At 44.9% G+C, this 21,277-nt stretch overlaps 1 protein-coding gene and 1 long non-coding RNA gene across 7 annotated transcripts in view; one reads left to right on the top strand and one right to left on the bottom strand.

The window, feature by feature from the left end:
* Positions 1 to 18,667, bottom strand: part of Ubr5 (ubiquitin protein ligase E3 component n-recognin 5) — a 102,670-nt gene extending 84,003 nt beyond the window's left edge. For 4 of the 6 annotated variants that reach the window (XM_034516929.2, XM_034516928.2, XM_076911281.1 and 1 more), the window contains exon 1: positions 18,428 to 18,613. In XM_034516929.2, coding sequence (XP_034372820.1) covers positions 18,428 to 18,489 — 62 coding nt within the window. In that variant the 5' untranslated portion in view covers positions 18,490 to 18,613. Of the gene's footprint in view, positions 1 to 18,427 lie in introns of all 6 variants that reach the window. The other 2 variants (XM_034516931.2, XM_034516927.2) reach the window with 2 other exon arrangements.
* Positions 18,668 to 19,036: 369 nt separating this feature from the next.
* Positions 19,037 to 21,277, top strand: part of LOC143434055 (uncharacterized) — a 36,489-nt gene continuing 34,248 nt past the window's right edge. The window contains exon 1 of the long non-coding RNA XR_013103235.1: positions 19,037 to 19,419. This is a non-coding gene — a long non-coding RNA (uncharacterized LOC143434055). The remainder of the gene's footprint in view (positions 19,420 to 21,277) is intronic.

Raw genomic sequence — 21,277 nt, forward strand, 5'->3', positions numbered from 1 at the left:
CACATGAAAACACTTACAAATACTTTTAAATTATCATTTTATTTTATGCGTATGGGTATTTCCCCTGCATATATGTCTGTGCCTGGTGCCGCAGAAGGTAAAAGGTGGCATGGGATGCCCTGGAACTGGAGCTGCAGAGGGTTGGTTGTAAGCTACCAGGTGGGTGCTAGGAATTGAACTGAGGTCCTCTGAAAGGACCTCATGCGCTCTTTAACTGCTGAGCCAGCTCTCCGGTCCCAGTGAATACATCTTTAAATTGCCTTTTAAAGTCTGGTCTGTTTAGGATTACCACCATGTGTGTCTCTTACCTGAGGTTTGATGGAGGACAGGGAACAGTTCTTATGATCAAATAAGTAAAGCAGAACTGCTCATGTCTGACAGACTGCTTTGCTTAGTTGTGAAGCTCTTTCCATCCTAAATGCTGGGCATGAGGTGTGGGCTAGGGTTTCCTGGGATCATCAGAGCGCTTACAAACTGAAAGCACAGTTTCTCTGAGCTTCAGTTATCTCTAGTGTTGTCACAGGTTTCAAATGCCTCTTAAGTTCTTTTTCTTGAGACAGTGTCTCATTGCAGCTCTCTCTCCATTAAGCACAACTTGTTATGTAGACCAGGCTGGCCTAAAACTCATAAGAAAACCTCAGACTCTCTAGTGCTAGTGCAGCCAAGCCCCTCTCAGTGCTTATCTTTAAATGGAGAAGTGGTGCCTGGATTCACCTTCATCCAAAATAACACTGCCCATAAATAACAGCAGTCGTGCCCAGCACCCCTTGCCGGTTCCTACCCAGCATGCCCTCCTCTCATCAGCAAGGGTAAAGTAGAAACAGCAAGAACAGCTAATCTGCCCCAGTCCCCAACAGCTCAAATGTCTACGTAAACTTTGATCTAATTAAAGAGTTCATTCTAGAATAATGGCACACACTCACAGTGTCATGCCAGCCCTCAGGAAGCAGAAACAGGAGGATCACAAGTTCCAGGCCAGCCTGGGCTACACAGCAAGACTCTGGAGACCTACAAGTTTCAGGCCAGGCAGAGCTACACAGCAATACTGGGGTGGGGAGCAACCCTCATCACCCACTGTATCAGACCCTCTACGCAGGGAGCCCACTCACACTTACTTGAAAAGAGTGCCATAAAACAAGCTTGTTTTCTAGTTTTAAGTTTTGCCAGTGTACAATTTCACATAAAAATATTATAGACTATACAGCCCACAGTCCACTGGGTTTAACTATCTCTAGCACAAAAAAAAAAAAAGAAAGAAAGAAAGAAAGAAAGAAAGAAAGAAAGAAAGAAAGAAAAAAGAAAATCAAAAAACAAGTAAGATATTCTTTGATATACATAATGCTCACTGAAATTTCTTGGCCATTGTTTAATTTGGCTTCCATTAAGACTAAAAGCTGATTTTACTTAATTTGTCACTTCCTATCATTGCCCATTGGAAACTCTGGTCAGTCTAGACTTTGAATTTCTTTCAGATGTAGGTGGGCCGGGAACCTGGCTCTGGCTTACCCACCTTCCACTGGCAACAGAAGGCCTGACAGCCGGAGGGGTTTTTGGTTGGTTGGTTTTTTGTTTTTGTTTGGGGGGCGGGGAGAGGGGGAGTTCAAATAGATAAGCACAAAACAACAAAGAGAACTGTGTAATCAAAATAAATACTGGGTCTTTCTATTCATAGGCACACAATACTTACTGTAAGCTCACTGCATGCTTTATTCAATTAAAGGCTTCAAAAACATGAAAAATGTATGACAAATAATACTCTTAAAATTAACTACAAATATCAGAACACCATTTTCAGCAAAGCTACCCCGAGTCCATTTCTAGTAAAGCTTCACAGTACTTGGGATTGATCCTAGAACCTCACCATGATGAGCAACTAACCCATCTAGTACTCTAACCGCTGAGCATTCCCCAGCCCTGGTTCTAATAAGCACCAATGTGAACAAACGCTATCCTCTCCTTTCCCATGTGGGAAAGCTACATTTACTACAGTAATATCTACTATGTTTAGCCAGCATAGTCTTATGTCAACTTGACACAAGCTAGAGTCATCAGAGGAGGGAACCTCAGCTGAGAAAACGCCTCCCTAAAACTGGGCTGTAGGCAGCGTATAGGGCATTTTCTTAACTAGTGACTCATGTGGGAGGGTCTAGCCCATGGTGAGTGATGTCATCCCTGGGCTGCAAGTCCTGGGTTCTATAAGAAAACAGGCTGAGCAAACCATAGGGAGCAAGGCAGTGAGCAGCATCCCTCCCTGGCCTCTGCATCAGCTCAGGCCTCCAAGTTCCTGCCCTGCTTGAGTTTCTGTCCTTACTGCTTCTGAAGACGGACCGTACCGTTATATGAACTGCAAGCGAAATGAATGAACACAAGCAGCTTTTGGTCAGAGTGTTTCATCACAATAACCGTAAGATAGCCACCCAACGAGATTTCTGGAACTCAATCTCCTTATGAAAGGCTACTGAATACAAGTTTCTTTTCATGCCATTCAATACCTGGGAGAAAGCCTGGAGCACAGATGCCACAGAACAACTACACAACTCAAACACAGTAGAGCAAAGCTGTCATCTCAGGTCATGTGTCTGCAGAGAAAAGCAGCCAGCCCTGAGTCTGACCAATCAACAGAAGGAACTCATGGAAAAGGAAATGCTATTTCCACAGGAAAACACAACATTAAATACTAACCACATTCAGGAATGGTCTTGATTTGGGCCACATTCAGTCTAAGTCAGGGAAGAGTAGCAGACCACACTTCCTCAATGAGACACCTCATCAACCACCTGAGGTAACACCTTGTTTCGAGTCCCTTGTAACTCTAACCTATATGCTTCGTGGGGCACTCTGTGACAGCCATGTCCACTTCAACACTTCTGTCTTGAAGCACTACATTCATTCTAGGTATAATTTTACCAGATGTGTTATATACTGGGCAATCAATATCAGACTGCCGGTGCTTCTGTATGCAAATGCACAGTATCAGCCTGTTCAGGGTATACAAATCTCCTTCTGAATAATTATGTCTACTATTATTGGCTTATCATCTTTCTTAGTAGTGGCTCAGAGAAAGTCTTAGATGCAGTTGCCCCAGAGTTTACTCATCCTCCCTCAGCATGTGTGGGGCCTCAATGAAGTCACATGGGCCAAGCTTAAGTCAGACATAAATGCCGCCCCGCCTGGTTCTTGAGTCTTCCAAACACTGAGCTGCCACAAAAAGAAGGCTACATTTCCTTGTGGCCTCCATACTGAAGACAGGCCTATGGAGCCACTATGCCAGTATTCAAGTGCAATTGCATAGGGCAGACCACAAAATGACCCAAGCAACAGCTGACCTCCATAAATCCCAGACATGACAGATAATAATAGCAAATGGTCTGTGTTGTTTTACCCATTAAGCTTGAAGTGAGTTATGATACCCAAGCCATAAAAGCCAAGTGTGACATCAAAGAGGAACTGGCTGCTTCCTCTGGCCTCGTTCCCACCGCCTAGGAAGAGCTTTGGCTCTGCTTTGGACATCTTCCTGTAATTGAATTACATTAAACACAAAGCCAGAGACTGAGAGGGTGGAGCTCAGTGTTCACGGCATAGCACTTGCCAAAGGTACAGGAGACCCTGGGCACCATCCCTGTAGTGCCCAAAGTAAAAACACAAAACCTTCACATTAATCCACACTCGTGAACCCCCTTATACATTTATTCAAATACATTCTTTTCAAATTCATTCAACCACAAACTCAACTGAAGAATAAATCTTTGCACAAATAAAGACATGCCTTAAAGAGCATCAACAGCAACCACACAGCCTCCCTTGTCTATCTTGGTAACTAAGCCAGTGCTGGCAAGCCAACAACTGCACACATGGTAACACGTTCTCACAACTCCTCACCCTAACAGGATGCTCCAGCAGCACACATGGGGACAGGATCCCAAACAGTCTGACTCCTCACCCTAACAGGAGCCTGCAAAAGAAAGCAAGCTAAGATCCAAACCTTGGCCACTGGTTCATCTCTTAGAAAACATCTCTAAACACCTTCCAGCCCAAGAGTACAAACTGGACTCAAGCAGTGGCTGGGTGTAAGGTGTTATCTAACCATAAGACAGTCCAATACAAATATTTCCAAAGTAAAAGTAGAAATCACACAAAAATCATATTTCACCAGGTAACACACAACACTGAACCGGAAAAGAAACTATTTCACACATCTCAGTTCACAGTGACTCCCTGTAATCTGGTACTGGGAAGGCTAGAGCAGGAAGATCTCGGTGTCATTTGGCATCTGGCTCTCCCTTGTTTTCAGAGAGCATCTCTCACTGGGATCTTGGCCTCACTGGCTAGGGTCCAGGGACCTTCACCTCCTCAGTGCTGGGATTTCAACCCTGGGCCTCAGTATCCTGTTCTTTTCATTTGGTTTGGCTTGGTCTTGTCTGATTTTGGACACATACTCAGCTTTTTACTTGGGTGCCAGGGAGAGAATTTAGTTCCTCATGCATAGCCAGCAAGCAATTTATCAACTAACCTATCTCTCTAACCCTGAGATCCAGTTTTTAAAACAATAGTTTAAGTTAATGAAAACAGAAAATGTTATACTTCAAGAACAGAATGGTGGGCCAGGTGTGGTGGCGCACGCCTTTGATCCCAGCACTTGGGAGGCAGAGGCAGGCGGATTTCTGAGTTCGAGGCCAGCCTGGTCTACAGAGTGAGTTCCAGGACAGCCAGGGATACACAGAGAAATCGTCTTGAAAAACAAAAACAAAACAAAAAAATAAAAAGTAAAAAATAAAAGTAAACATTCTGAATACAGAATGAGTATATATGGCCCTAATATCCAAACATTTTTGTAAAAATGTCTTCATGATAAAATTCAAATGAAAACTTTTGTTTTGAAAACTGTTTTACATCAACATGAGACAAGTAGAGAACTTTAAATATACACCATTTACATTTACGGAATGACTATCATTTTTTTAAAACTTCTAAGGTATAAAAATGACAAAGTGTGCTGGACAATGATGGGCACTCACCTTTAATCCCACACTCGGGAGACAGAGACAGACAGATCTCTAAGTTTTAGGCCAGCCTGGTTTATCTATAGAATGCGTTCCAGGGGATAGCCAGAGCTACACAGAGAAACCCTGCCCCACCCACTCCTCCCAAAAAACAAAAACAAAGTGGTTATATAGAAAAAGATCCACATATAGGGGATAAATTATCAGACTCTCAAACAGTTCAGTCAAGTGTGATATATGCATTCACTTTGGAACCATGGAAGACATTTAACTAAGGCTATGAGATAGAATATCTGAGAATTTACTGATTAGTTTTAAATTTTTCTGCATGTTTACAAATACTCATAGTTTAACACTAGAAAACCCATTTATTGATTGTTTGTTTTCAAAGGAAGTCTGAGCCTAGCCCAAACTGACATAGCAACCTGTCATCCTCCCTCCTCACTACTGGATTACAAACCTTAACTGTAAATGTCAACTATTACACCTGACTGGAAAACTTCAAAAACACAAGTCAGTATCAGAAAAAACACCTAACTACAAAGAAAAGGTCCACAGGTTGGAAATGTCTTCTCCATTCATTCAAGGAAAGACAGTTTAAACCAGAAATGGAAGAAGAGGAAGAGGAGGGGGAAGAGGAAGAAGAAGAAGAGGGGGCAGAACAGTGGCAGACCACTGAACTGGCTCCACAAGTTAAAATCAACAGAAACCACTGGATGCACTGGCCGCAGAGTTCATGGGAAGAAGCCAGCCATGTCGGAGTGGAACACTGACTCCACAGCCCCTCTGACTGCTGCTGCTGCAAGGGCTGACTGTGGCATATACATACATGCACATATACCCTCCACCACACATAAATACCAAAAGATAACGCTTTCTAAGTCAAGGCTGAATTCATTCTTTTTTTTTTTTTTTCTAAAAATCAGGGTCTCAGGCCCTCGGATGGCCCAAAGCTTGCCTGACATGCACAGTTTCATGCAGGACAGGAAGCAGAGGGAGTAGTAGCAGGAACTGAGCTACATAGTGAGTCTGAGACCAGCCCATAATACTTGAGGCCCCAAGACAGAGATAGGTAAGTAGGCAGGGAGGCAGGCAGAGCAAGCATGATGGTGCATGCCTTTAATCCAGCACTAAGAAGGCAGAAGCAAGTGGGCAGAACTGAGCTTGATTCCCTGTGTGACCCAGGCTGGTGACAAAGGTGCTTCTTTTTGCCTAAAGCTCTGGGTTCCGCTCACTTCCCTACCAGGCAGCTCACAGCCCTCCATCAATCCCTATCACCTACTCACTATCTCAGCCTTATTTTAAACAAGTTTTCAGTCCTCTCTAGACTAGGCTACTACCTCTGACAAAGAATCCTGAATGCCCATACAGCAACCAACCATATTTAGGGATAGCATGCCCATGAACCCTCTAATACCAGCACTAGACTGACATGTAGCAGAGGCCCCCAAATTTTGCTAAATTAATGACAATGTCCTATTTTAAATAAATTATGTCAAATAAATGCACACACATACAAAGTGTGTAAAAATACAATCTTGAAATAAGGCTCACAATACACTAATTGAAACAAAGCATAAACAAAATAGAAGAGTCAGATGAGTCTTGGTCTCATTCTCCACATCTGTGCTATGTCATTACTGTTTCCAGCACAGGCCAACTGCCCAGTGAGCAAGTGAGCAGCTGGGCCTGAGGAGTACAGCCCCGCCACAATGCCAGCTACACTCTTCACCAGTCAAAGAAAGCAAGCACTAGGAACAGCAGCCAGCTTTCACATGCGGTGAGCTGCCTATCCTTTGCAGGCAAACAAAACCCACTATCGACATGTATTCTCATACACACATAGGAAAAGCTCTGAACTATAATTAAAATTCTGATTATCAGGCCAGCACTCAGGAGGCAGGAACAGGTAGATCTCCCGGAATTCTAGACTAGGCTGGGTAATTATACAGTCAGGTCATATCTCAGCTCAACAAGAATAAATAATAAACACAAACGTTCCTGTTACTGCAAGATTAATAACTCTCAAAAATACCTAACAGAAAAAAATGTAATTACATTTGTTTCCTGGGGGACAGGCACATGTGCCTGTATAACCCAAATGTGGAGGCCAGAGGACAGATAGCTTGCAGTCTCCTCTCTCCTTCCTCCACATGGCTTCCAGGGATTAAAATCAGGTCATCAGGCTTGCCAGCAAACACTTTTACCTGCTGAACCATCTTTGCCAGCTCAGGAAAATGTTATTTTCTATTGCTAGTACCTGGACAAAATGCCCAAAACCACACAGCATAATTACATGGAAACTCTCTACCACTCTCACAACCTCTTACCAGTCTATAATTGCTTCAAATAAGTAAGGGAAAGTGATCCAAAGCACAGCCCCAGGAAGTTACTCCGTGAAATGTCCAACCTTTGACCTTACTCTTTCTCAATGACTCAGAAAAAGCTCCAAACACTTCTCAACCCAAAGAGCAAGAAAGAGCTGGTCTGCAGCGGTTCCTGAAGGAACCAGCTTGCTGTGAGAGGGAAGGCCATCGACACTGTCCTTGAGATCTGAGAACAGCACAGCACGTGCTGCACAGGCCGAAGACAAAGCTGCTCCCTCACAACCCTGTGGCATGTGCCACTCGCCTGTGGTCCAGTTCTCTACCTAACCAACTGTAAGCTTCCCTCTGAGGACCTTACAGTTCTGGGAGAGGCTAATATCTGTAAAACTGAACCTGATTTTGTTGGGTTTTTTTTGAGACAGGGTTTCTCTGTGTAGTCCTGACTGTTCTGGAATTTGCTCTGTAGACCAGGCTGGCCTCAAACTCAAGAGATTCACCTTCCTCTATCTCTAGAGTGCTGGGATTAAAAGCAGGAGACACCACTTCCTGGGTTCTTTTTTTTCTCCATTTAATGGTTTTTTAAAAAGTGAACAAACTATTCTAAATGATTCCTTGCATTCTGTTCTTATCCAGTGAGTGTGTATGACGACACAAATATGCACCAGAATATTCTCCTTTTAAACCCAACAGCTATGTATGAACTGAAAGTGGAAGGGGAAGGCTAGGAGCAGTGAAGACCCAGCGACTTTAGTACGTAACGCTTGCTGCCATCAACTCATCTTGTTTTCCAGTGCTAAGGATAGAGCCAGGCATGTGTACCACGTGCAACCCTCTCCTGTAAGAAGGATAGCTAAGAGCCTTTTCAAGGGTGCTCCTCATACTTCCTGCTCCTAACGACGGTGGTCATCAGGCACTACCAGAGAACAGCGCTACAGTAAGCCAAGACTCCACCTGAAAAAAGCCACAATAAATGACTTACTACAATCCAACTACAATATGCTACCTATATAATATTCTTCAGGGGAGTAGTCTTTCCATGCCAAAAAAAACTATCAGGTGTGAGGGACACAGCATGCTTAGATAGGTTCAGGGGATGGGGGGGGGGGGGGGCACAATAATGGTCACACCTGTAATCCAGCAATATGGAGGCTGAGGCAAGAGGGTCAAGGATAGCCTGGACTACACAGCAAAATCCTATTTATTTATAAATAAATAAGTAAATACTACAGCCAAAACAAAATAAGAGTGACTACTATCTGTGAAAGGAAGACAGAAGCTTCCTAGCAACTGAAACAGAGGTCACAGAGACACTCCCTCCCCACCCTGCCACTCAAGAGCTTTGACACACCACAACTCCTCTGGAATTAGTGTGGCCACTGACACTGACTGACTGCCATCTGCAGATGCAAATACTCTCGTAAGTCATAGGAAGGTGAGCAACTGCCAAGAGAACCAACACACATCACCTCTGCCTTGGTTCTGCATCCCAACAGTCTGAGTTCATTCTCTGCTGCTGAATACAGAAAACAAAGTAGTTCCTATACTTCTCTCAAAGAGTCATCTGTCCATAGCACTAAAGCCCTCCCTCCCACCTTACCTCTCAATGATTCTAACCCCAGGCACTCATCAGAGCACCTGTCAAAAGGACAAAATCATTTTATAGGGAGAAAAAAAATCAGTGTGTTTCTTAAAAGATAAAAATTAACTTTAAACAGCACTAAAAATGTAAGCATCCTAAGAGAAAGCACAGAACACAGTGGAATGTGTGCCTTCCTGTACACAAACCCCGGAATCCAAAGGCAGGGTGCTTATACCAGATTGATCCACAGTGAAGACCTCACTGGGTGTTTCTTTAAGACTTCTGAATGCAGATGATGCCACAGAGCAGTAACTAGACAAGTTAAGTGACTCCTGCTAGGGGGAGGGAGACAGACAGAAAAGGATCTCACTGGACAGATGGACAGCATCTCTAGCGCCAAACTCTCCAGTGAGACTATCACACCCAACACAAATTACTTTTGGTTAAGGAAACAAACCTACAACCTAGGAGACTAATCAGCTACAAGACCTGACACTCCTTCCCCTAAAGCCTTTCATACAAACCCAGTCTTTATCCTATAGATATTAAAATAAGCCTACCACACTGCCCAATTCTCAAATCCCAGCAAGCAAGCTCACAAGCTCTCTCGCTCTCTTGCTTGCTCACTCACACATGCACACGTACTCACACACCATGCCTCTTAAAGAAGGGTCCCAGAGAGGCAAATCACCTCAGGAGTTCCAGGTGGCTGCAAGCAGGCTGGGGTTTTGGGTATTAGTTTTGTTTGGTTAGGGTTTTCTCGAGAGTGTATAGGATGGTTTGCCAACAGTCTTACTCTATAGACCAGGTTAGCCTAGAAATCATGGCAATCTTGCTGCCTTAGGCTCCCAATACTACAACTACACGCATGGGAGTAGCCACCAGGCCTATCAAAATTGGTGTGTTAGCTCGGACAAAGACGTGAGACTGCTCATAAATAGAATTCTGAAAGTACAGTTCATACTGGAGCAGAGGCGAGCTATCAAAATGGGCGGGTTCTCAATACTTTTGGTCCTATACCACAAAAATATGGCCCAAACTAATGAGGAAGAAAATACTTATTGATTCGTTAAGTTTTATAAGCAGCAATCTAGAATATAATTATTATAATCAATGGAATTTTTCTAATTTCTTTATAAAAATGAGTCATTTAATTTTTTAGATGCTTTGCCAGCAACTTTACCGTGTTGGTGTCTAATGTCTGAGAAGAGGCGCTGGATCCTCTAGCCCTGGAGGAAAAGATGACTGGGAGCCACGTGGGTACTAGGAATCCATGTCTTCTGGAAAGTAGCCAGTGCTCTTAACAGCTGAGCACTTCTCCAGCCCCAATATAATTTTAATAAGAAAATTTGCTATCAAAAATGTAGTATGTGTTTTTTCTATGAAAACTACCATAACTAAAGTAAAAAAAAAAAAAAAAAAAACCAAGTATGTCCATTATAAACTAAATAAAAACAAACATTCATATATAAAATGAGACAGTGTACATTAGGCCTAGGTTTAATTCCCAGAACGGTAAAACAGAAAGACATACAGAAATACAAAGAGGGAAGAAAGGAATCAAAATATTAACTGTGACAGCACAGATTTATTCTATTTTCCAGATTCTTAAAAATAATTTTCTTGTATATAGCAAGGGAATTCTTAAAACTATGGAAGAGACAGAAAACAACCCAACTTTGCAACAACCAGAGAACAAGTCGAACTTAAAACTGTGATGCACCCACAAGGAACTATTTGTGTGCTGATATAAAAAAGACCCCACTGCTACATGCTTCAACACAATGCATCAGAAAATCAACGTGAGACATTCAAGATTCACTTCTTATCCTTTTAAAAAAATGGATCAACAGAGAACAGTTGTCAAAGGAGAAGAGACTGAAAAGAAAAGCTGACACCAGGCAACTTTAGAGTGAAGGGAGTGTTCCATATCTTAACTGTGAAGGCAGTTGCAACTTCAGGGTATATTCAAAATCCCCAGCACACACATGGAGTGGGTGAGTTACTCTCTGTGAAACAGACCTCCAAGAAGTGAAGACAAAAGGTGCCGGCCCAGCAGATGGATCTCTACAAACCTGATCTACAGAGTTCCAGGTCAGCTAAGACTCTATAGTGAAACTATCTCAAAATAAAAATTAAAAATGTTTTTCATGAACTATACCATCTGAAACTGAAAATGATATTTCAGCTATGTAAATAAGATGAATTGTACTCACAAGTAAAACATCAATAAATGCTAGTTCTTTATTATCAATCATAGCAAGAATGCAAATACTGCAGAGAACTATCTGAGGCCTTACCATACTTGGAAGGCGTTTTATTACTAATATACCAACAAGATTATAATATGAAATATCTTATTAAAGAAATAATTTCTACTGGTCAGTGGTAGCACACACCTTTAATCCCAGCAGAGGCGAGGCCAACCTGGTCTGCAGAGTGAGCTCTAGGACAGCCAGGGGCTACACAGAGAAACCCTGGGGAAATTGGGTGGCTCCTTGTTGCTCTTGTGCTGTTCAGTCCCCAGCAACCACATGGTCCATACAATGGGCCAGAGAATCCACTTATGTGGTGCACAGACATACAAGCAGGGAAATAATAAAAGTTTAAATTTAACAAAAAATGTCAGCTTATTTCTAACATATTAAGACCCAACTGACTTTATTAAGAGAAAGTTATCAATCATAAAGAGAACAGAAAAATCTGAACAGACTGTAGACTCTTGTGTGTGTGAGAGAGAGAGAGAGAGAGAGAGAGACAGAGACAGAGACAAAGACAGAGACAGAGACAGAGAGACAGAAAGAGAGAGACAGACAAATAACTATAGGGTTACTTACTTACTTCTTTTTTTTTAATGGACAAAGAGAACCCAGCAGGGCCAGGACTGAGATGAGATGGCTCTGAATTATAACACTGGGACTGGTGATGAGTACATAGTGTTCATTTTACTATTTTTCTCTACCTCTGTACATGTTGAAATTTTCCAAAAGGCTTTTAAATTACTAATATTCAGGGGAAATTTTTAAAACCTGCTAATAAAAGACACAATCAACAATTCATAATCAGAGCAAGCCAAGGGAAGGTTATTTCTCTAAGATCAGAATGGCAAGACATGTAGCAAACAAGCATGGGCGCACAGTAACTGCCATTTTTCTTCTCAGACATACAATGTACTGAGGAAAAGAATACAAAGTACAACCTGCTGCAACATAAAACTGCTGTGGGGGGCGGGGGAGGGAGGGAGGGAGGGGGGATAGCTAAGAATGAGGTCCAACATAAAACTAAACTTTTTAAAGATGTATTATTTTTAAAAACCATGTTATGTCGGTGTGGGGGACAGCTGCCCTCAAAGGCCAGGGGAGTTGAATTCCTCTGGAGCTGGACTAAGACCCTGCATAAGTGCTAGGAGCTCAGGTCCTCTGCAAAGGCAGGCAGGACATGTTTTTCTTAGTCACTGAGTCAACTCTTTGTCCACTGTTTTTGGTAACTTGATTGCAGTTTTCAAGGGTGAGAGCTTCATAGATGCCTGTCACATATGTCATATTGAAATGTCAAAAAGCTGGGACATGCTTGAAAGACAGAGAGGCCTAGGAGGCAGCTCATTTGGAAGACTCCTTGCCCAGATACACAAGAAAACCCTGGGCTTGCACAAGGAAAACTAGGTGTCGTAGCTTAAGCCTATAAATCTCTTGGGAGGAGGCTAGAGGAAATAAATGCAAGGTCATTCTTAGCTACAAAGTGAGTTTGAGACTGAAACACTCCAGAGACAGAAGCAAAAGTATAAAATGTTAAAGGCTAGCCTGAAAGTCATACATACTGATACTCTGTCTCAAAACAGGGTACTTAGAGACCCCACAGGAGGCTAATCCAATGACTCAGAAGACAGAGGCAGGGGGATCTCTGTGAGTTAAGCCAGCCAAGGCTGTATAGTAAGACCTTGTCTCAAAAAAAGGGGGGTGGGGGAATCGTCTCTCTAGTCACTGCGTTCCCCTTTAGAGCCTAGTCCATAAATAACAGTAACTGTTAAGAAAACCCTCCCACCCCACCTGCTCACGCCCAAAGCACCCCTGCAGGCCCTGCCAGCACATTTCCTTCACTAGTGTGTCACTGCCTATGATTCAGTAACAAACTTCTTGAGTTGTAAGCCAATCTGCCCATTTGTCTTTTCGACTTCTTGTTTTACTATTCTACAGTTTTCAATCTTCCCTTTAAGCAACTGCCTTTAATCCATTTATTACATATGACTTCTTTCCATTACAAGGTTTCTAATATTTCAAGATAAGAATCTCTGTAATCAGTGAGATCTCCTGGGAATTATGTAGCATTGTAATATAACTCACAACCTAACACTTGAGTGTTGTTATTCAGGGTGTTGTTATTTGGGTCATAGACTAAAGACATTTCAGGCTGTTTTAATCCTTACCCACCACCCACCTTGGTCCAGCTCTGGGTAATAACTCTTCCATCCCTATGGCTCCTGCTAGGAGCACAAAGACAGAAAACCCAACAGTCCTAAAAATGTTTACACTTAGCTTGTTACATGTAGCCAACCCTAATTCTTGGCACAAGTGCTCCAATGGACCATTTTACCTGCATTGTCCTAAATGGAATGAGAATAGCTACTGGGGTCTTCAGAGAACCTGAAATATATCTACTCACCAACTTCAATTTTAACTAGCTTTCAATGATTATGTTTTGAGACTAACTTAAGAACCTGGTTTTTCATGAAAGTCACTTCTGTTCTTTAGTCTAATCTGTACTGAAAATAACCCCAGCCCAGGTTTCTCCACCTTGCATAGCTGACATTTTGAGTCCAGGATGTGGGGCACAGTTTTGTTCTTTACAGGGGAGTCTAAGAGTCTCTGGCCTAGAGCCACTACAGGCCAGGAGCAATGTCCAAGTTAGAGGCGAAGCATGCACTCTGCATGCCTGCAGGCATGGGGGCTCACTGCTAAGCTCTCACATGTAGAAATAAAAATTGTCTGTACATACTGCCAGGCTTCAAAGGTAAAATTGCTGTCAGCTGCAATGACAGGCTTATGAGTAAGAGTCTGGAGTTTTGTTTGTTCAAGATGGGGGTCTCACTGAGTCAAGTAGCCTGGAACCCAGTAGGCTGGCCTCAAACCTGCTGCGATCAGGGCCTCACTCCCAGAACTGCTGGCAGGAGATGTGGTGCCCATATTGTTTTGTTAAATACTAGCAACACCTCAGGGCCTGGGGATGGAGATCAGGGGTACAGCACTTACCTTGCATTCCCAAGCTCCTAGGGTCAAATCTCCCACCCTGGCGAAGGGGAAAGGGCACTCTAAGAGTTGGGTTCTTGCATTTTTGCATGAATACCACACAGCCATATAAAAACAATCAGAAGTAGCTATCACTTTGTAATATTTTCCAGACTCCCATTCTAATATTTGTGTTTTTCTCATTCAATATCTCAAATCAACTAACTGTTCCTCCCTGACCTTGAGGCCAGTACTCAGCCTACCAGTTTCAGATTCCTGCCTCTTCTATCTCATAGCCTTCCAGCACAGGGGAGAAGCTATCAGAGAACCACCCCGGGGGTATGACCAACAAGCCTGATCACAACAGATTGCACAACACATTATAAAGCAAAAAACAACACTCTCAGGAATCCAAGCACAACGAGAACTGGTTTGTATTATAACCAAGGAGTATTCTGATAATGAGTTATGTCATCTCTACATCCCTTTTAAAAAGGCCTAGCACTAGGAACAGATTAAGAAAGTCAGTTCTGACCAAGGGGGGAAAAAAAAAAGGTGTTGGGCATAAGTTGTCAAACTCGTGAATAGCAAGTCTGCTGACTGAAGACTCTTCCAATAATGTTGTTCTTTAAAGGTGAAATCAACTCACCACAAAGAAAGTACATGCCAAATATAATTATGGACTGCATAAAATCTTGTTGGGGGCCTGGTGATGAGGTTCACCAAGTATATGATCTCCTGATGACTTTGATCCCTGGAAGCCACAGCACAAGTAGAGAACAGACCCCTGTGAACCCCCACACACATCCTGTGGCACTCACACTTGGACACACGTATCATAAACATATGCACACAGTGTTTTCTATGTAATCATTTAAAAACAGTTTTTGTTGGACCAGCAAGATGGTTCGCTGAGTAAAGACCCTTGCCTGACAACTTAAGTTTGATCCCCAGGGCCAAAGTCTAAGAGCAGGTTGTCCTCTGACCTCCACCACCGTGCTGTGTGGCACACTCATCTACACACATATCTTAAAATGGTTTTTAAAATGTTAAATAAAACTTGTTTCTTATATATTACACCAAATATGTAAACTGGCAAATAAATTTCTAGCAATGAGTAAAACATTACACCTCTAAGACAGGTGTGTGTGCTAAGGCTGAGGTGCCTAGGACAGTACAAATAGTCCAACCAAAGTGGGAAATGGTCCAGACAGTACAGAAACTAAAGTCAGGAGACATCCACTCCCCATCGTGCACATTTCAACTGTAGCTCACGTTCCATCTCTGGTTTTATTCTGTAAATCCCTTCACCTCATTGTGAGGAGACCAGCCTATCACATCTCACTTCTCAGGTATTCTCCAAGGTGTAGCAGGGCACTTCCAGATTTTCCCTCAGTCCTTGGGCTTTGACAGGAACTAATAAATTCCCTGGGGGCTGGGACTGGCTCTGTTGGTAAAGTGCTACCCTATGCACCATCAGGGTCCAAATTCCATCTCCAGAAGAACATTTAAGTAAAAACAGACTCTTCAGTCTCAAACTGACTACCTCAGGATTTAGGATACTGTCAAGAGGCCATGCACACTATACAGCTAAGCATAACAGTAATAGGTCTCTCAGTCTCTCAAGTCTCACCTAATGCACTTCTATAGTTTTGTTCATCTGCCACCTTAACAATCACATTGTAAGTAAAAGTCACTAACCTTTTCCCTTCATAAAACACTCGTGCCAGGGGCCTAGAAAGATGGCACAGCAGTTAACAACACTTGCTACCCTTCTGAGATTGTGGGTCCATTTCATTACCCACATCCAGCAACTCACAATATTTACTCTCCAATACAGGGATACCCTATTCTGACCTCCTCCTGCACCAGCTGCACACGTAGTACTGGATACAGGTAGGCATTCATATATACACATAAGATAAAAACAAAGTTAAGAACTCAGCCCAGGTGTTGCACACATCCACAATCCCAGCAACCAGGAGGCTAAGGCAAGATTATGAATCCAAAACCAGCCTGGGCAATAGACTGTCTAGATATCTAGATAGATATACACATACACACATACACACACACACACACACACACACACACAAAGTGTGCACTCTGACGGGCAGCTTTTTGACTTTTTGTCACAAATACCTAAATATTTTTAATACAGTACATGGACTTTAGAAGAAGCTGGGACTGGGGAAATGGCAGCTTAAAAAAAAAAAAAAAAACACAAAACCTGTGTGTAAATTTCTCAAACAGCTGAAGTTTAAAAACAAAAAAACACTACAAAGTATCAAAACATCCAACACACAGGAGATACAGGACAGCTGGTAGAGCATCTGTCTAGAAGCAGGAGGCCCTGGGTTCTATTCCACAAGTAAACTGGGCGTGGTGGCTCAGGCTGTAATCACAGCACTGGGGAGGTAGAGGCTGTAGGGTAAGCAGTGCAAGGTCATCATCAGACAGAAACAGTGAATTCTAGGCCAGCCAGGATCCTATCTAAATAAGTAAGTAATAAACAGAAGATTAGTAATAATAAACACAAAGACAAGGAGTGTGGCATGCACTCTCAATAAAACACGCTATTTAAAGTTCTTGGTACATACAGTTAAGACTACCACAAAAAGCATGCCCTACTTCTCTGGTGCAAATTTCTAAGTTACAAGGCAAATGACTCAAACATGACCAACACACTTCTCTAAATGTCAGTAGAGCTTTCCTCACTACTAATCTGATTCTAAGATTTACACCCCCCCCCCCAAAGCCTTCTGTGGAAATTGTAAACATCTCTAATGAAAGCAAGACAGAGTAAAGATGCTATAACAAAATGTTTAAATAGCTTTAAGGTCATTAATGAACTATAAGACAACTCCAAGTAGTTAATCTTTTCAAAACCCATTTTGAGTTTTAGAAACATGTATTTAAACAATAGGCTACAGTAAAGATTAGACAAATCCTCACCCCATGCCAGAAACTGCCTGCCCAGGATCTAAAAGCTGCCAGCCCAGACCAAGGTAAAGATAACACTGACACATTAGAGGCCAGTATCTTAGCAAGTTAGGCCTCTTCCTCTCCCCGGGAAGCACATGACAAACTGGGCGTCACGCAACTTAAGTCACCCGGTCACTTAGCAAAAATTACACCTTGATTCTTAACTTGAGAAACCATGGCCTTCCACACGTAAAAGAAATATGGGCCAGCAGCGATGTTTGCGGGATGAAGGAAGCTTAAAAAGCACCACTTTCCGACCTGTAAACATTTGGCCCATCATTAGATATGAGTCCTAGATCTCAAGACATGCTTTAATGGAGGCCTCCCTCAACCTCCGAGTCTGTTTTGCAACAGTACAGGGACTTTTTTTTTTTTCCTGCTTTATCTTAGGTCCCAGTAAGCATGTGGCCCTGCAACTCAATGTCCTAAACTGGTATGGCTCGGTGGCACAGCGAAGGGGAAGAATCCAAATCAAAACAGCCTTAAGAGATTTTTCAAATATTTTAAATCAAAATTTCTCCTCTGCCCATAGCAAACCCAACCCAGAAATTCACAGCGCGTTAAGAAAAGAAGCATGATGAACTGCAAACCGAAGAATTTTCCTTTGACACTCCACGCGCGGCTTTCAGCTGTCAAATTACAACTCCAGAAAACACTATCATTAGAATAAAAATGGAAACAAAAAAGGCTCTCACCACAGGGGCCCGGGAGCAGGAGTTTGGCAGTACCATTTTGAAGGAAGGAAAGCGAAGGGAATCCAATCCACTTCCCCCAACCCCCGCCTGACTACATTCCCCTCCCGGAGCAGTCAACCTCACTGCAGGGGCTCAAATCTAATAATAATAACAATAATCATGGCGCTCCCTCCCTCCTCCCCCTCCCAACCCGCGGTCTGCCGGGAATCTCTCCCCCCCCACACCCCCCCCCCCCCCGCCTCTCCGGGGAAACCCAGCCCCCGGGACACGACTCGCGGGAGCCCCCGAACCCGCCGCTCCTCTTCCCTCTCTTTTCCACCTCCACCATCCCCCATCCGCATTGTCTGTCTCAATTCAACTTTGACTAATATGGATTCCTCGGGCCTGGGCCCGGAGCCCCCGGCTCCGCCGAGTTCAACGAGGCTCCTCGCGGGAGGGGGAGGGGGCAGCGCGCCGGGCCGTCTACACCACAGCGGCGTCCACACCGCGCCGGCCCCCGCCCCGCGGCCCGGGGCTCCCAAGTTTGGCCCGCACCGGGCCTACAGGGGGCGGTAGGGCCCCCGGCGCGGCCGTGGGGGAGGGGAAGGAGGAGGGAGGCGCCCCTCCCCCGCCCCATTACCTGTCATTGAGCTGGTCCTCGGTGCCCGGCAGCGGGTGGACAACGAAATGGATGGACGTCATGGTACCGCCTGCGCGCCCGGCTCCAGGGGACGAGCCGCTCCCGCTGTCGCCAGGCCCCCCGATCCCCTTCCCGTCCCCGGATCCCACGGCCGCCGCCACCGCCTCCTCCTCCCGGTCCCCAAAAGGAGGGCCGCGAACGCGCAGGGACCGCCGCCTCCCCGCCGAGCGTGTGTCCGCGGCCCGGCGGTCCGGCGCGGCGGGCGGGAGGGCGGATCAACGCGCCGCCCGCTCGGCCGGCCACGGCGCGCACGGACGAGGGCGGCCCGGAGCGCGGCTAGCGGCGGGCTGCGGGTGGAGGGGTGCCGGGGCGGACGCGGCGGACGCGGGGAGCGGGGAGGGATAGCAGCCCGCAGCGCGCGTCACTGGCGACGAACCGCCGCCGCCAGCGCCGCCGCCGCCATCTTCACTTCTGCCCCAGTTTCTCCGTCTCGCAGGCTGGGCGCCGATCGGCGGGGGAGGGGCGGAGGGCGGGGCCGCGGGGGCGGGGCTCTGCGCGTGGGGCGGGGCTCCGGGAAACGGGCGGCCGGGCTCCAGCGATTGGGCCGCTTAACGTCGTCGGGCCACGGCGCTGTAAGGCGCTCGCCTATTGGCGCGCTGGGCCGCGAGCCCGGCCCCCCGGGGCGGGGCGGCGTGTTCCAGAGAGCACGTGCTCGGGAAGCCGGGCGAAAGGGCACGCGCACCCGGCTTCTTTTCCCCCGGATCCCTAATGGTTGTGCGTGTGCGAGCGGCTTGTTGTTTCTCGTCCTCCAGCCGCAGTTATATGTAAGAGAAAGGTACCCTGAGGAACCAGAGATGCTCGGCTTCCGGCGGTTACGTAAGAGCCCTATCGAAACCTGATAGTAGGATCCTGGAAGTGACTTTGCAGCATCTTTTATCACTCGAGACTAGACTCTTTCCTCAGCACTACCATCGTGCAACTAACTACACAAAGTATGGAAATTCCCACTTACTTTCTGTTACTCATGTGGTTTTTATTTTTTATTTGGGGAGTTGTGTGTGTGTCTGTGTATATATAATGAAAGATGATATGCACCTGTTGTAGAAAGAGATTTCTTGTGATCTGGGGTATCAGAACCACAACTTCTGGAATTCTTCCTCCTCCGCGTACCCCACCCCCACCCCACCCCGAACCAGTACAGTTTCCCTCTTAAAGTTTTCTGTGATCCTTTCAAGATATCGAATGCCTCTTAGGAGGCAAAACCTGAAGCCTCTTCTCCAGTCTGTATCAGTTGTTCGTTAAATCGGGTATACAAGATTAATGATTGCACAGGAGAGCAGTTTTCGTTAGTTTAGGAAGTTCGTCTGAGAATACTATGAAAACTTAGGAATGAAGATTTACTGAGCGCAGCATGAGACAGACAAGGAACACTTGGCCCTCAGCTCCAGGTTTCACCTAAACTACCAAGTGTTCAAAGCTGGGCAGTGATGCACACCTTTTGTCCCAGGTCTCAGAAGACAGAGCCAAACATCTAAGTTGTGGGCCAGCCCAATCTAAGAGTTCCAGGCCAGTTAGAACTACACAGTAAGACCGTGTGCCAGTCAATCAATAGTGGGTTAAGCCACTGAAAGTGCCTAAGCATCCTGTGACTACCAACCATCCTGTAATTGCTACTTTGATTTTTTTTTTTCTCCAGTCCACGTGATGGACACTGCTGGTTCTAGAGCAAGACAAAGTAGAATTTCTGCCCTGTTTATGCTACTTAACCATGTGGCCTTAGTTATTTACCCTTGTATAGCATTTTGGTATACACAAGATCTGGTCAGGCACACAGCTGTCCATAGACATAGTGAAAGATTTTAATTTTAATGTGTCACATGCACTGCTTTATACTGCTGACGGCTCAAAAAATTACAGTACACCTCCTGGAAGGTAAAGAATGTCCTCGTTAGCCAGGTGGTGGTGATCCACACCTTTAATCCCAGTGCTCTGGAGGCAGAGACAGGTGGATCTCTGCTGTTCCAACGTAGCCTGGTCTACTCAGTGAGTTTAGGAAAACTAGGAATACCCACAGAGAAACCCTGTCTAGGAAGGGTGGGGGAAAGTCCTTGTTGCATGCATAAGGATGCCAGAGCCCAAACACCTTGGTGCTGAGGCTCAGACAGAAACCAGTTCTGACTGAGTCCATTGTTCTTCACACAGTATCATAGGTCTCATCTAGAAGTTAATCATTAGAAGGAACAGTATGTAACTGTTAAAAGAGGGAATGGTTCCAGCCACGAGAACTAAGAGAAGGCATAGGCAGAGCCTCAGGGATGCTCCCGAACAGAGCTCACACCGGCCCCTCAGCTTTGCCATGTTTCTTTCTTCCAAACCTCCCTTCTCCACCTCTCCGTTATGTGTCCAGCCTCACTTATCCACTCCTAGTTTTCTGTACCTGAAGTTCAGTCTCCTCACTCAAAGCATGGAGTAGTAATCCATATGGAGAAATAAGATGGGGGAATGACAGTGTGGTGGTTTGAAGAAGGATGCCCCCACCCCGTACGTGGATGCTTAGTTACCTTGGAGTGGAACTCTGAAAGGATTAGAGACCTCATTAAAGGAAGTGTGCCTTTGGGGTGGGCTTTGTGGTTTCAAAGGCCCTTGCCAGGCCCGTCTTTCTCCTCTTCCTCCTGTTCTTTCTCCTCCTGTTTCTTTTCTTTTTTCTTTTTTTTTTTTTTTTTTTTTTTTTTTGGTTTTTCCAGACAGGGTTTCTCTGTGTAGCCCTGGCTATCCTGGAACTCACTCTGTAGACCAGGCTGGCCTCCAACTCAGAAATCCGCCTGCCTCTGCCTCCCAAGTGCTGGGATT

The sequence above is a fragment of the Arvicanthis niloticus genome, chromosome 13, assembly GCF_011762505.2.
Source record: "Arvicanthis niloticus isolate mArvNil1 chromosome 13, mArvNil1.pat.X, whole genome shotgun sequence".
Classification (NCBI taxonomy): Eukaryota; Metazoa; Chordata; class Mammalia; order Rodentia; family Muridae; genus Arvicanthis; species Arvicanthis niloticus.